At 39.1% G+C, this 14,976-nt stretch overlaps 1 protein-coding gene across 14 annotated transcripts in view; it reads left to right on the top strand.

Annotated features, from left to right (window-relative positions):
• FSHR (follicle stimulating hormone receptor) overlaps window positions 1-14,976 on the top strand; it is a 79,971-nt gene that overhangs the window by 24,461 nt on the left and 40,534 nt on the right. For all 14 annotated transcript variants that reach the window (XM_068186561.1, XM_068186558.1, XM_068186555.1 and 11 more), the window contains exon 2: window positions 5,013-5,084. In XM_068186561.1, the coding sequence (XP_068042662.1) occupies window positions 5,013-5,084 (72 nt within the window). The remainder of the gene's footprint in view (window positions 1-5,012; window positions 5,085-14,976) is intronic.

Genomic DNA, 14,976 nt, shown 5'->3' with positions numbered 1-14,976 from the left:
TTGTCTCCTATTACAGCATGAAAAGCAAAATAGACTACACTGTTGTATTGACTAATCAAGGAAAAACAGGAAAAAAAAAAAAACCACCAGGATGCAGGATCTTGTTGATTTGTGCATTTAATCAAGAGCACATTAAATAGATCATAGAATCATTCTGTCTTCCCCTGATGTAAAGCAAAAATTCATCTGTTGCTTGTGCAGGAACCTCCAAAGCAAGAAACAAAAAAAAAAGAGACAACAAAAAAACAACCAGAATGAATTTCAGAGAGTAAATTAAATTTCACTGTAAATCTGTGTTTGACAAAATGCACATTGCTGCAGAGGATTAGAAGGTGATAGCATCAGTCTATTAGTTCAGAGATTAAAGTAAAAATGTTCTTCAAAATCTTATCACATTTACTTCTTTGGAACCAAAGTTGGTGATTTAGCATTATGGTCACTGAATCTTTTTGGCTTTTTATTTTATTTTCCTCTGGTCTTTAAGTTATAAAGTTTATAGTATCTGCTAGATATAGTTCATTTTAACGTCAAGAATTTGCAATTTACATGAGGCAGGGAAGATAATTCTACAATGCACACACTTTTCTGATTAACTGTGTGTGACTTAAGTAGAACTAAGAAATGTGTTTTAACGAGTGTTTTGAAAGGCCTAAATTCAGCCAGGCTTTATGATGCAGAATTTTTTTTTTTTTTTTTTCACCCAGTCTAATGTCTGATAATCAGTGCAGTTCTTTGTTGTGCAAGGTTATTGCCAGTGGCAGGGGGAGGCCTTTGCCAAGGAAGGGGGCTGGGAGGAGGGAACACAAAAACAGTGTGGGAGCAAGTTCTGGTGGAAAATTTATGCCAAAGAGCACCTTATTAATTGTTCAAGAAAAACTTGTGGGACCAGGATCTGAGAATTCTTTTGATGAATATGTAAAATGCACCATTCTGAACACAAATGTCTAACCTCACAAACACATTGGCTTAGCTTCATGGGTTTCCTTTGCACTTTTTCTTCCAAGACAATTAGCAGAAATGACCTGTATAGGTCCACTTTTTTTATCTTCTAATTTAACAAGCCTTTTTAATCACCCATACCTTGAGCATCAGATATTTGAATAATGACATCCAGTCCTCCATCCTTTTGTGATGAGGTCAGTCTCCTTTCTGTCACTGGAATCATGTGGGGCTGCATGAGAGAGCATTAATTTTTCTGAAGTTTTTTTCTCCTTCGTGTCTTATGCTCTGTCTGAACTACTTCAGCTGAAGAAGACTCTATTTTCAAGAAAAGATCAATAAATCTCTTCATAACTGGAAATGTTAGGGGATTATTCCAGAACATTTTAGCAGTATCTGCTAATTTCTGATCTTTGCATCATGTTCTCTATAGGCTTTGAGATTAACTTGTCCTTGATATTTCCGTGATACTGGACACAGCCATACAGAAACAAGATGCATTTCTATTGTTTGTTCTTCATAGTGGTATAAAGTGCAAGTCATCTGTGTCAGTGGCTTCATATTAACTAAAATGCTACTGTTTTAAACATCAGGTTTAAATATCCTATATAAAAAAAAAAAAAAAAAAAACAAATCTGTATGAGATAGTTCTGTCCTCATCTTGACAGGTCTAGATTTAGGTACTAACATTTTTTAGTAGCTTCATGACAGAAGAGTTAACTCACACCCATTCATGAGACAAACAAAAATGATACAATAAAGAGAAATGTAAAGCAATTAAAAATGAGAAATGGAAAAAAGCTGTGGGAGTTTTGTATGTTCGGTCCAGAGAAATATAGAAGGTATGAGTGTGATTGCAAAACTGGGGCAGAGAGCTTCAGTCCCTACCAATGAACTCCTCAAGAATCACTTTCAATAGATATTTGAGTCAGGATTTAGAAACCTCTCCTGGATATCATGGCATGTATTGAAGCAGTGGGCCAGACTTAAATCTATCCTTTTACATAGTAAATAACAGTAGTTAATATTGCCATTTTTCTATTTCCAGCTATGGATATCGCCTTCCCACAATACAGGATAACCCTGTAAGCATCTGAGGCTTGTTTCCTTTTCCATGCTTCCTGCCCTGTCATTTGTTACGTTTTTGGTGGCTCCAACACTGGAGTCCTTTCTGGGGCTTTCTCATGCCTTGTGTTGGGCACCTGGCTCTGGGTTTGCAATTCCACACCATTCACTGAATGTTTAGGCCTTTCAATGCTTTCCTTGCTGGTACCTAAGTGCCAACATAAATTTTTAGGACCAAACACTGCATCTCTCTCTTAAGTGCATGTTTTTTAAAGGACGCTTTTCTTTCTTTGCTTTTCTTGACATGAAACATGCTTGAGCGAAGGTGGGCTGTATTCATTTATTTGACCCTAAAAGAGTGCCAGAAACAAAACCTAGGAAATGCTTTCTATTTATTTTCTCCATGTACCTCAGAAAGAACTGGTACTGAACAGCCTCATGTTAAGTACAGATTGATTCTTGGAGACTAATTGGTGAGATTTATTGACACTAGGGAATTTGGCTAGTTATAATAGGTTCTATTCATTATACAGTTGATAATTCAATGAGTAGCTGATTCTAATTTTCACTGTTAGTTATGCCTTTAAGTCTGACTTTCTATATCTCATTCAGAGATGTTTAAAAACAATTAACCTTAATTTTTTTTTAAGTGAAATATGAGATTTCAGCTATTAAACTTCAATTCTGTTTTAACTGCTTCAGGGCATTAGACACGTGGATCCAGAATTCAGGCACCTTATTAACAGAGGATATCAGGATCTTCAACAAAGAAACTCAAGGTCTGATTTTTAGTTTTATGTAGATGAGGCTTTTCTCATATTGATAACCCCATCTATGAACGAGGTTTCCTTTTTTCCATTAATTTCTGTATCAGCCTGTAATTTCTTGTTGTGGTGAAGCACAGCATAGGCCAGTGTTTAATTAAAAATTGCAAATGTCCCGATGACCTGCGCCTGCAGAGAGAGGATTCATTTTAGCACATTGCCATAAAAAAATTATAGGTGGCTTTTCAGACAAAGCCCTTTTTTAGGGCTCAGAAATTAGGCGCGCATTTCTACAAAGCAGAGTTTGAGAGAGATTTCAAAGCAGATCAAAGTTAAAGGGTTTCCTGATGGTTCAGCTTTGTAGCACTAAGCCTGCTGGGCGTTCTGCAAGGATCCATTGTACCCATCCCTCTGAAAGCACAGCCACAGCTTTGCATGCATTACCCAGCCCCGTTTTCAGTTGGGTTTTACAAATTGCCTAATCCAGGTTAGGCCTTTTCTGGAAGCTCTTTTATCCTTCTAACATTTGCATAATGATCTCAATACTGTAATTCTTATGTGACAGTGTGTTGAAGCTCTTTCTGATTTACATTAACGATAGCACAAGAATAATGAAATGCCAAATTGACTTCATCGTCTTTCACAACTGAGAATACCATAAATTTCAATGTTTAAAAAAAGTGTGGGACCAAGTTCATTCCTGGTGTAATCACTATGACATCTCTGGAACTAGGTGAGGTGTGCATTGACTTTTTCCTGCTTAAGTAAATATTAACTCATGAGGGGGTAGGTTCTATTAAAGACCTACAATTAAAAAATCTGAACTTGTCACACTGGTACTCTCACAGAATAATAGTTTTTTTCCCCTAAAATTTTGATTAAAACATGATGATCCCCCATGAAAATTCTCAGCTAATCATCTGAAATAAAACATAGATGAGGATTGCATGAATACTTTATGTGAACGGTAAGGAAGTCTCTAGTTTTGAGGCATTTTGTTAAAATTTTCAGGACTGCACAGCAGGTAATAGCAGGCTGAGTTCCCATTCCTGTCCTCCTGCAGATCTTACAATGAGACAGCATATGAGCTGAAAGGTGATCCCAAACAGCCATGCAAAACCAGTCCTGAAATGATGAAAATAAGGGGTGGTCTGGCAGATATGTTCACTGGAAAAAAGTTCCATGGTAATGCAGAAAGAAATTCATCTCTACTTCCACAGAAAAATAGACTAAGAAACTGAATCACAGGGTGTGATGTATGTACGTAATGTGTTCATGTGTGTCACTTGGGGGGATGTTTTGTTTTTTTTTTAATAGGAAAAAAAACCTTTTAACAACTGTCTCTCAATGCAACCAATGTTATCTGATGTCTTGTGATGAGCAGGTCGTGTTAATATATGCATTTGTTTGCGCTAGCTTCTTATCAATGATTAAATGTGTGAAAGAAAACAATCATGCAGATAACACCTTATTTCTCTGAGGAGTTGTAGAAACCCTGTATATCATTTGCTGAGTTCTATCAGAAGTTTTCTAGTCCTTTTTGTTCATTGCAGTTAAAGGAGACTACTCTAGGTTAACAAAAAGGCTTACACTTCAAATATTTCAAATGGATATTTCAAATGGGTTTTCTTCATAAATCATATTCTGTGACTTTTAAAAATGATACAAATGTTGTCCTGGCACATGTGTTATTGAGTATTCCAAAATCCCAATTTTGTGGCACATTATGAACTAATTAGAAGAGAGTCTGTGAGAAGCCATAAAGTTATTAAAGTTGCAATGATGGGAGATATCCTCAAATATCTGACTCCTCAAATTATCTGTGCAGCAAGCAGGTTAAGGAATTTTCCTGCTTGAGCATGGATGTAGCCCTTTACAGCCTTGAGTAAGCACCTCATCTCAGTCTGGCTCCACAGGGGTGCTTCATCCTGTGCTTGAGCATCACTCAAAAGTGCAGTTGAGATGAGAAAGATGCTGCTCCCTCTCAGCAAACAGAGAAGCTACAAGTCTGGATTTCTACCTGAAGCAAACAAGGAAATGGCACCTACTGAGGGATGCTTTTTCCCTGAGGAGCCCCAGTGCTGTGCTGTAATTTTGGATGTTACAGCTGTATTTAGATGCCAAAGCCTTCAGCCAGGAGACCATCCTTGTGCCTGTGAGAAAGGCCTCTCCTGTGCTGGCAAGGCTACTGAGCAGTCTTGTGTTGTGAATAGTAAATTATCACCCTGTTTTCTCTATTTTCAGGAGATTTGTCCTCACCAAGATGAGAGTCATTCCCAAAGGAGCTTTCACAGGACTTGTTGACCTAGAGAAAATGTATGTACTGTGTTAATATTTACTAGGAAACAACTATTTTACTCCAAGCAGCACTTTCTGATTGCAGCTCCTTTTACAGCCAGTGAGCAAGTCCCTGTCACTGAGCTTCATATAGATTTATCTTTCTGTTTAAAGAAAAAATTGTATGCTTTTTTTTATTGACGCCTTCCAGAACAATGTTGTCATGAATGCATTTTCAGATCAGCAATCAGGCAGTCTTCAGTCAAAGGGCTGGTTGAGCATGGAGTGTCATTGCAGTGAATAAATAACAGTGCCATAGCAGAAGATCACAGGAAACTGAATATTTTGTGGGTTTTGGAATGAAACAGTTGGAAAGATTAGGAAGGAAAGAACTCCTGTTAATAATACGTGAGTTAATTCTCTTTTCGCTAATGAATTAACTAAAGAGGATTGTTTAGTGCATGTCCAGAGGCAGCTGGCAGGATGTGTGAGAGAATTTTCTTACAGGTGATAGATCCAAAAGTCTTAGTATACAAAGAGTGTAAGCAGCTCATTTCTGTGAATTTTAGTGATCAGCCTGGAGGTACAATTATGAGCACCTTTGATGAACAGATGTGTCTTACATTCATTAGTATGCTATTGTGGAGGTATTGCAGCTCCACCACTAGAAGGGAAAACCCTTAACATGTTTCCTACTTCTCTTTAACAACAGAAAATCTATGGCTTAGCTGGTGCTAGCACCAGAAATTATAACCCTCACTGTCCAACCTGAACTATTCTGCCTCGTGTAGGATTTTTCTGAAATATTTCATATATGGGCAAATCACATTTTGCTGAGAAACAGAACAGCACTTGCACCCTGACAGGAGGGGATCACAAACAGGCTGTTCACCCAAGAGCAGGCTGAGTGGGAGTGGGGAAATGTACTTAGAATGCAGTGCCTTTTTCAGTGCTGTTTGTGCAATGACAGAACTCCAAAGGACATTTCTCTGCATCACTTCCACCCTTCTCCCTCGTACTCTTGCATGAATAAGGGATTTAGCAAGAAGGTGGTGAGGGTTCGTTTTAGCCTCATCCTTATGGAAAATCATTGAGCACTTTGGACTGTGAAGTGGGTTGCAAAGTGCATTGTGAACTGCTTCTGTTATCTTTAATTACTCTGAAACCATATGTCAGATGTGTATGAAGGCATTCAATGGGATGTTTCTAAGTGGTGACTTATTGTTAACAAAAAAAACATTATATATGGAAATGGGCTCAGTTTGAAAATACATCCATCTACTAGTAGTAGACAGAGGAGAAATTGGGACAGTCAGTTTATAGCAAAATTTCCTTGAAAATAAAAGCGTGATAAATATGTAAATGAGGCCAATCAACATCAACAAAACTCTGGTATTTGCAGATGATAGAGCAAACAGATAAAATTTGAAATAGCTCACAAATCCTAAACCTAACCCATAAAACATTCATTAGAAATATTCATGATAATGTAGGGACAAAAAAAGTGGGTAATCAAATAATAGATTTGCATATAGAAACACAGCCTTTGTATGAAAGCCTTTTTACTCTTGCAAGATCATGCACAGAAGGAAAGATTAAGCAAACTGTAGCCTATTTAAGGAAAACAGCTATTAATAATGTGATACCTCCATATGGTAAAATGTGGATGGCCTGATGTATACAAATGAGCCACTTCAATGTAGTGTATGTGTGTGCTCCCCTAGAACTGAGTAGGCTAAAAATGAAGAGTGACAACATTTCCTGAATGTGTCACTGAAGAAAAACTGCATCTTCTGCAGTCCAGCATAGCTACGCTCGTGATTTTCATCACTAATACATCGTTCTTAGGTGTGTTTCTGAGAACAGGGTGGGTGTTAAAGCCTAGAATTTGGAGGGAAGTGGTGGTCTTTGGAATCATCCATAGGGGATGAGGCAGCTGATCACAAGCTGGAAATGTGATGCTCAGAGATCATCTTGGGCATAGCAGACTTTGGCCTATTTAGGATACTGGTTCAGACAGTCCTTTGGGAAAGAGTCCTAAATAACAAAGAAGTTCAGAAAGGCTTCAAGAAGGAGATCTTAAAGGCACAGAAGTAGTGTCTTTATGTGCTGAAAGAAGAGCTGTTGGGGAAGAATACCAACCTGGCTAACATGGAGCTTTCGCAGCAGCCCAGGGAAAAAATAGTTTATGACCTTTGGAAAGGTCAGGCAACTCAGGGAGAATACAAGAATGTCATTAGGTCATGTAGAGAGAAAATTAGAAAGGCAAAAGCTCGGTTAGAATTTAATCTGACCACTGCTGTGAAAGGAAATAAAAGGGATTTTATAAATATATTAATGAAAAAAGAAGGGCCAAGAAAAATCTCATTCCTTTAGTGGACCCAAGGGGAAACATTGGCACCAAGGATGAGGAAAACACTGAGGTACTTAATGCTTTTTTTTGCCTCAGCCTTTAACAGAAAGACTGGTTATCCTCAGAACATCTCCTGAAAGGAGGTTGTAGCCAGGTGGGGCTTGGCCTCTTCTCCCAGGCAAATAGCATAAGAGGAAATGGCCTCAAGCTGTGCCAGTGGAGGTCAGGGTTGGACCAGGGAGAATGTCAGAATTTCCAGAAAGTGTTTTAAGGCATTGGAACAGGCTGCCCATGGAAGTGGTAGAGTCACCACCCCTGGAGGTGTTCAAGAACCGACTGGACATCACAGGTTTACTTGACGTGGTGGTGTTTGGTCAAAGGTTGGACTTGATGATTTTGGAGGTCTCAATGATCCTTGAGGGGCCCTTCCATCCTGTGAAATATCTGTTTTTTTCAACCTTAATGATTCTATGATTCTAGGTTAAATCAGAAATGAGTCCTCCCTAAGAATCCTAACTCTACTACATTTCCCTTCAAAGTGAATGAAGGCTTTTGAATTTTCTGGTTTTCAAAGAAAAATAATTCCTTGATATTTTCCTGCTATGAATTTTAGTATCTTCCTAAACATTCAAGCTGCTGAGACCTTTAAATATATGTGTTTTGCCAGAAAATGTCAAATACTTTTCAGTCAGTGTATCCAGACAAGGTCCCTTTTTCTTTTTCTATTTGGACTGTCCAAGGACTTTCAAGAATGGACACTAATGACCATGATTCATAATGGAAAAACTAGTGTGATTTGGAAATGTTGGTATGGAGGTGTTGATCTGACCTCCCTGGTGAAGCTCTAGTTTTAGTTACCAACACAAAATCTTTTGGGTTTCACCTGACTTTTTTTTTTTTTTTTTTTTTTTTTTAATTTGGCAATATTGTCATTGGAATACTTTTCCCATGGTGGTTTTTTTTGTTTTGTTTTGTTTTTTTTTTTTTAAGACTGAGAGCCCATTTGAACCATTTTCTAGTTTGTCATTATCTCCTCAACCATCTAAATTCCTTCAGTTGCTGACAAAACATGAAATTACCATTCTGCAGACTGTCATATGGTTCAACAACTTTCCTGAAGTATGTTCTGGGAGAAGAATCTTTTCTTCTTAAATAAAATGTTTAAAGTTATGAAATAAACTTACAGGCTCTATTTATCAGAGACTTCTCTTAAAAAACATGCAGCTTGAATTTTCCTACAGAAAACCCTTTCAGAATCCCACAGGTCTGAGGAACAACCTTGCCATCTTGTTGCCAGCAGCTCTCCGACTTCTGCACCACTCTGGGTTCATTTTAATTTAGCAAATAGATGTTCAGGAAAGCAGATTGGTTATTTTTGCTACATGTTTAGTCTACTTCTAGGTCTTAGTCAACTGGAACGTGGCAGTTCTTCTGGACTTCTGCTTAACCAACTTGTTTACACTCCCAGAACTAATTAACTCTCCAGTTACTAAATTAAAAAGCAGTCCCATGCAGGCACATACCTGCCAAAATCAATCTGACATGCTCAGCAGCAGCTGTGTCATCCTCAACCTGCACAGAAAGAGCTTAATTTGGAGTAGAGACAGAAGCAACACTAAGTCTTTCTCTGTTGCTGAGTTTCCTGCTGTTACTATGAGGTGGCAAAGCAGATTTATGAATCTTGATCTAACAAGGCCTGATTTGGGCACTATATTTATAGGAAGTTTGGTCTGATTGCATTACCCTGTGCAAGCAAAGGAGGCTTCATGTCTGTACCCTGAGGCACAATCCCCTTGAAAATTCATCATCAGTTATTTGTCCTTTTTGAAGGGTTTAAGCTAAAACATAATGCTTTGGTTCATCATTTGCTCTCAAACTCGACCTGTGTGCAGCCTAAGGAAACTCAGCTGTGAGGGTGAGGTACTTCTTGAACTGGAAGATGCCACAGAGGGAAAAAAACACCATTACTGGCCCTGTTTATTTTGGAGTAATTAGAGGGAAGCTTTTCTTTAACAGATGCTGGCAAAGACGCATTTTAAGAGCATGAACCATGGTATGGATAACGGAGTTTGATGAGCTAAACCCATAACGAGCCCTGCAGATCATGGAAAGCTAAGGCTTTTAGGGTTAAGGGAAAGCTTTTAGGGTTGAGGGAATCCACCAGAGCTGACACTCCTGGAAGCAAAAGGCTTCTGTCCATGGAAGACAGCAGCTATCTACTGCTTCCTCATGAATTTGTAGAGAAAAATAGCCCCGAATCATGTATTTACTCAATTACTTAATGCACTCAAGATTTTCTGGTTTTCTCCTTGTTGAGACTGTGGGTCCAGTGACAGTTCCTAAGGACAAATATTGCTGCTCTGTGACCTAGACACACAAGCACCAGCTTATTTCATAAACAGCAACCAAGCTGATGGATGATGCTAAAACCTCTCCTGTTTGCCCCTCTAGGCTAGAAGGCAAGTCCCCCACTCCTTTGACTCAGTTGGATCACACTGAGATCACCTTTTATGTTTTATCTCAACTCAGAGGTGTTACTTGTGGACAACAGAGACCAGAAGAGAGAATTTTGAATCAGGGAGTATCTTTCTTTCTGTGGCTGGGGAAGGACCAAAATTCTTGGCTTGATTGTAAGTCTCACCTAGAAAATTTGGCGGAATGCGAAGGCTTCACTTTCTTTAGCGAGTTATAACAACCTGGCAAATTGATTCACCATCCAGACCTTCTTCAGCAGTAGCCATCAGGCTGCCTGGGCTAGCAAGTGGCTAACCCATCCCATGTGCTCCTAAAATCAGCTTCATTAAGCTCCTGCACGTGACTCTGTGACAGTTGTCAGCATGGAGCCCAAAGACGTGGGAGGGAAGGGAGGGAGGCAGGAATCACAGGATCACCTAAGGACGAGCAGTCTGTGTCTTCTGCTACCAAGAAAGCTCTTCAGCATTTCACAGCTTCTCCTGTTTTTCATGTATGGTGTGCTGATATGCAAAAGACCGGGCTTAAATGAGTTCATTAAAGCTATTTTGAAAACATGGTTACGATTCAGTGTAGCCAAAGCATTTGGAAATTGTATCTAGACAGGAGTTGCTTTCTACCTTTGGTTGCATCATTTGGATTAACCTGCTTTTTTTTTTTTTTTTTTTTTGGAAGTGGAAAAATATAGATTTTTAGGATCTGTTGTGATATATAAGTTAAATAGTGCACTCTTATAAAAGTATTTATTTACATGCCTTAGGTGAAAGTGGTACACAGACCATTCTGAGTACCAAAATGCCTACTGAATAAGGTAAAAGTCATCCTTTGGTAGCAAATACTCCAGGGTATATTCTCAAGGTGCAACTCTATGGATATTAAATTCTAATTTACATTACAGGAACTTCTGTGTAACTTTCTGCATCTTAAGGGCAGGCCGTGAAAATAAGTATGCTGCTTAATGCATTTAAATTAGTCTGTGCCTTTTCTCTCAGGGAACAGAGGACTACTGTTCAAAACCATGAAGGCAGGTAACCAACATAGGCAAAGAAATTCAAAATTCAGGCTGTTATCCCAAAGAATAAGTGTTTGAATGGGGCCATTACTGTGATGTGGGGCTTTCCCTGCAGCCCTGGGCAAGTCAGCAGGCTGGTGGTCAGGCAAGGAGCTATCACAGGAGGCTTCCTGGCCCCTGCAGCTGGACTTGCAAGTCCCAGACGTCCCCACCCCAGCTGACAGTCTGTGTCTGATGGTGACCAGTGGGTTGGAACAAGGCTTTTCCTCAGAGCAGGGGGTGGTGGCACTTCAGGCCTCCGGTCCATTCCAAAAAGGATCCTGCAAAATCACGTAAGAAAGCTTGTCCTCAGCCAGACTTGCATTTCAGGGTGTGTCAGTCTTCTTTTGCCCCCTCTGCCCTTGAGGTGGGCTCCCACAAATGGCATGTGCAAGGCAAGCAGCCACAGGAGCTTCTCCCTGGGGTCCTGTGTCCGTGGTGGTGGAGGAGCTGGGTGGAGCAGTGCCGGTGCCGGTGTCTCTCCGTCAGCTGCCCGGGCACTTCTCCTTCTCCAGGCAGTGCCAACCCTCCATTGCTGCAGCCTTTGGAAACATCACCCCCTGGACAGCAAACTTTTGTGTTTGGTGTGAAAATATAGGAAGCCTGGTGCTCTAAATTCAGTTTATCTCATGCCAGGAGAAGCTATGCCTTGCATTCTGAACACAATAAGCAATGAACGAAGAGTGGGTGGCTTTATTATAATCTGTAAACCTTTTGCTGCATCAGCACTTGGTATTCTGCTTTTCCCTGCCGAAGCTTATCTGTGGAAGAGATCTCCCACTTGCAGTTACTGTTGTCATCCCTTGCACAGTTAAAAAAACTGAAGGAGAAATTTATTATCCATGTCAGTTACTCACTGCCGATGTCAAAGAGCAGAGATTTAATTACAGTTTTGCTACATTTCAGGGAAACATAATCTGATCTCGGGATTTTTCTAATGCTTGGGTGGAACAAAATTACAAATAAAGTAAAAACCCTTAGAAGAAGAAGCTAGGAAATGTAAAATCAATTAATAGTGTCCACATCAACATATTCTAAATTTCCTATTCAAAAAGTCACATAAAAAACCACTAATATTTGCATATTTTAATTGAAACACATCAGAGCACAAGAAAGAACTATTCCATAATTCTTTCTATGTGGTTTACTATCTTGATGCTTGCTTTCTTTGATAAAATAAATTTGGAAAGAAAATACATTTTGTCATTACTTGCTTTTTGTTGAGCAAGAATGAGCTTTGTGGTAATGAACTGCTAGCAGAATCTTTATTTGTTAACTGCATTGGTGTGAAGCAGCATTAAAGACTGGAGTATTTAATGAGAGAGTCATTTTGCACATCATCTCAGGTCCCTGTTTTACAGCTGTCTAGACAGAGAGAGAAAAAAAAGAAGGGAACCAACTTGTCTGAATGTATGCTAAATGCTTTAATGCCTCTCCCCAGTGACATACTGTTCAGATTACCTGAATTCATAAAACATGAAACGTGGGCAAAGGCTTGTGTGAGTTCCCACTCTGTTTCAGGAGGAAACTTTGATCCAGTGTTCTTCTGCCTTTCTCCATGCTAACAAAACAGATAAAACTAAGTGCATGCTAAATTCAGATAGCCTTTTTGCATATATAAATGTAGGCTCTCAAGTAGCCTCATTCATCCAAAATTAGATTTGGGGGTGAAATGCACAGTTCTTTAAGAAGCTCTCAGCCCAGTGGGGGAAAAAGAAATTCCAACCAAAAAAACAAACCAAACAAACACCACCTCTGCAATTGAAAATGTTGTGAATTATCAAGTTTTGTTTCTCAGTTGGTAAGATTATTTCTCAGTTGGCTTGCACTGCTCTTGGACAGTTTGCTGGGCTTCCCCTGCCACCACTAGAGCAAGAAGCTGTGTCAGACAGGCTGGAGGTTCAGCATCACACAGAGACGTTTCCTCGCCCTGCACCATTAGGTTTTGCAAGGCAGCCCCAGTCCAGGTCCTTGCATTAGAGGCATGAAGATGATTGTTGTGACTGGCAAGCCTCAGAACTGCTGGTCATGCTGTGGTGCAGAATTCATCCCATCCTCTTTCTTCTTTTCTCCCGTGGGGATGGTCACTGCATGCTGAGGAGGCTGCTTTCTGGCCAGCTTTTTGACATTCATCTCAGGTGCTTTTGGGTGGGCTTTTTGTTCCAAGAGGGAAGGATGGATGCTGGCAATATCAGAAATTTTTCCCCAAAATCTGGCACTTCTTCAGTTTTCTTCTCTTTCCTCCAGAAGATTCGGCCTATTTGGAAAGAAAGGAAGTTTCAAGTTGTAATTTATTATGAGATTCATGTGTTTCAAGGTAGAATAAATGACCGTCTTTAGAATAAATGACCAGTGACTTTGTAAGTATAAAAATACATATTTATTCATTAACTTGAAATAATTCTTAAGGTGGCTCAGTGGTACATTTATTGAATTTATTTGCATATACCACAGAGCTAAGAACTCAGAATTGCCTGGTTCTATTTATATTTTACATTTTCAAATATAATTCATGACTCATATATGGCAAAATATATGTTTTTTCCTCATGCGATGTGTCAGAATATTGTCCTGAATGAAGTAATTCTCTTTTTCCTGATAAAATCAGTATATTCATTGTAATATCCCTAAGTAATTTGCAAAAAAATGTTCCTTTTTGTTTGTTAGATACATATTAACTCCCGAATTTCTTGATAAAATTCAGAATTAAAATGTACTGACTTGTAAACAGAACTCTAAATACGAAATTACGTTTTCTTAAGAAAAAAAAGATAAATATAGGTATTTTCTAACTATTAAAAATGTTTTTATAGGCTTTTTTTCTATTAATCTTGTTGAGTGTATTGTAACTGTACCAGTGAGTGAATGCAAAAGGTGTGACCTCGTTGAAATTGTGCCCAATTTGCTCTAAATGGGATTTGCCTCAATTTTTATTGTTGCCACTGCTAAATATTGTTTGTAGAAAGAAGAAATCTGGCACCAGATTGGAAATGGCAATTCCATTTCAGGAGGATTTCAGAAACACCTTGCCATATTAATTTTATCCAGCTTTTCTGTTTATATTAGGAATAATGCTGGTGGAATTGACATGCTGCAATGAAGGAGTGTTTCCCATTGCCATACAAATGCTGATATAAACCTCAGCATTTATGGAAAACAAATGTTGAGATGAAGTCAAGGCATTTATTTTCTAAGCAGGAGATGTTGATTCTCTGACAACATTATATTGCACAGCCTTTATTTTTATTATGCCAAATGATTGATGCGGATTTAATCATTAGTTTGATGGCTCCTTTGCTCAGTGGAGAGGCAACTGGGCATTTTATCATTATTAGTGAGCTGCATTTTGATTTTTCTATCAAAGGCTCTGCTGGCCCTAATTCATCCCAGGTGTAAAACCAGAGATTCATTTTGCCCATTGTTTGTGTTGTGACCAAGCCAAGAACAACTTGCTCACAAAACACTGCGAATATTTGTTTTGATTTCTAGAGCAGGAACCCGGTTTGGATGGAGAGTTCCATATATGTGTGCGATTCTTTAAAAATAAGTAAGAGTGGTGTACCTTTTGTGACTGAACTACTCACCACACGGCAGAATATATATACTTATGTACTTAAATGCATGCACGTGTGCTGGTGTATACATAGAGAGTAGTCTGGGAAACATTTAAATTGCTAGGATTTAGAATGGTAGACAGATTCTAAGCCAGAAAATATTTTGAATGCTTGGGGAGCCAACACCACAGATGGAAATTACAAATGGTTGTGAGAGAAATGCAGAAAGCTGGAGAAGTCTTGGTGTCTGTAAGTTTTCCAGAATAGTCAGCAGAAGACTGGGAGCTGGGGGACAGGGACAGGCTTTTGACTTTCCCACTTCAGAACCTCATCCTTGAGAGCTGATGTCGCTTTCTGAAGGAGGACATTCAAGAGAAAATTTCTGGAACAACTGTGGGATAGTTCATCCACGTGGAGAATATATTTTGTCCACCACAAATATATTTTGTGCTTCCTCCTCTGAGGAGAAGAAATGCACTTAATAAATAGGGGTTTCTCAGC

This window comes from Anomalospiza imberbis, chromosome 3 (genome assembly GCF_031753505.1).
Source record: "Anomalospiza imberbis isolate Cuckoo-Finch-1a 21T00152 chromosome 3, ASM3175350v1, whole genome shotgun sequence".
NCBI classification, from domain to species: Eukaryota; Metazoa; Chordata; class Aves; order Passeriformes; family Viduidae; genus Anomalospiza; species Anomalospiza imberbis.
The sequence above is the reverse complement of the archived record's forward strand: the minus strand, read 5'-3'. Positions and strand labels throughout refer to the sequence as shown.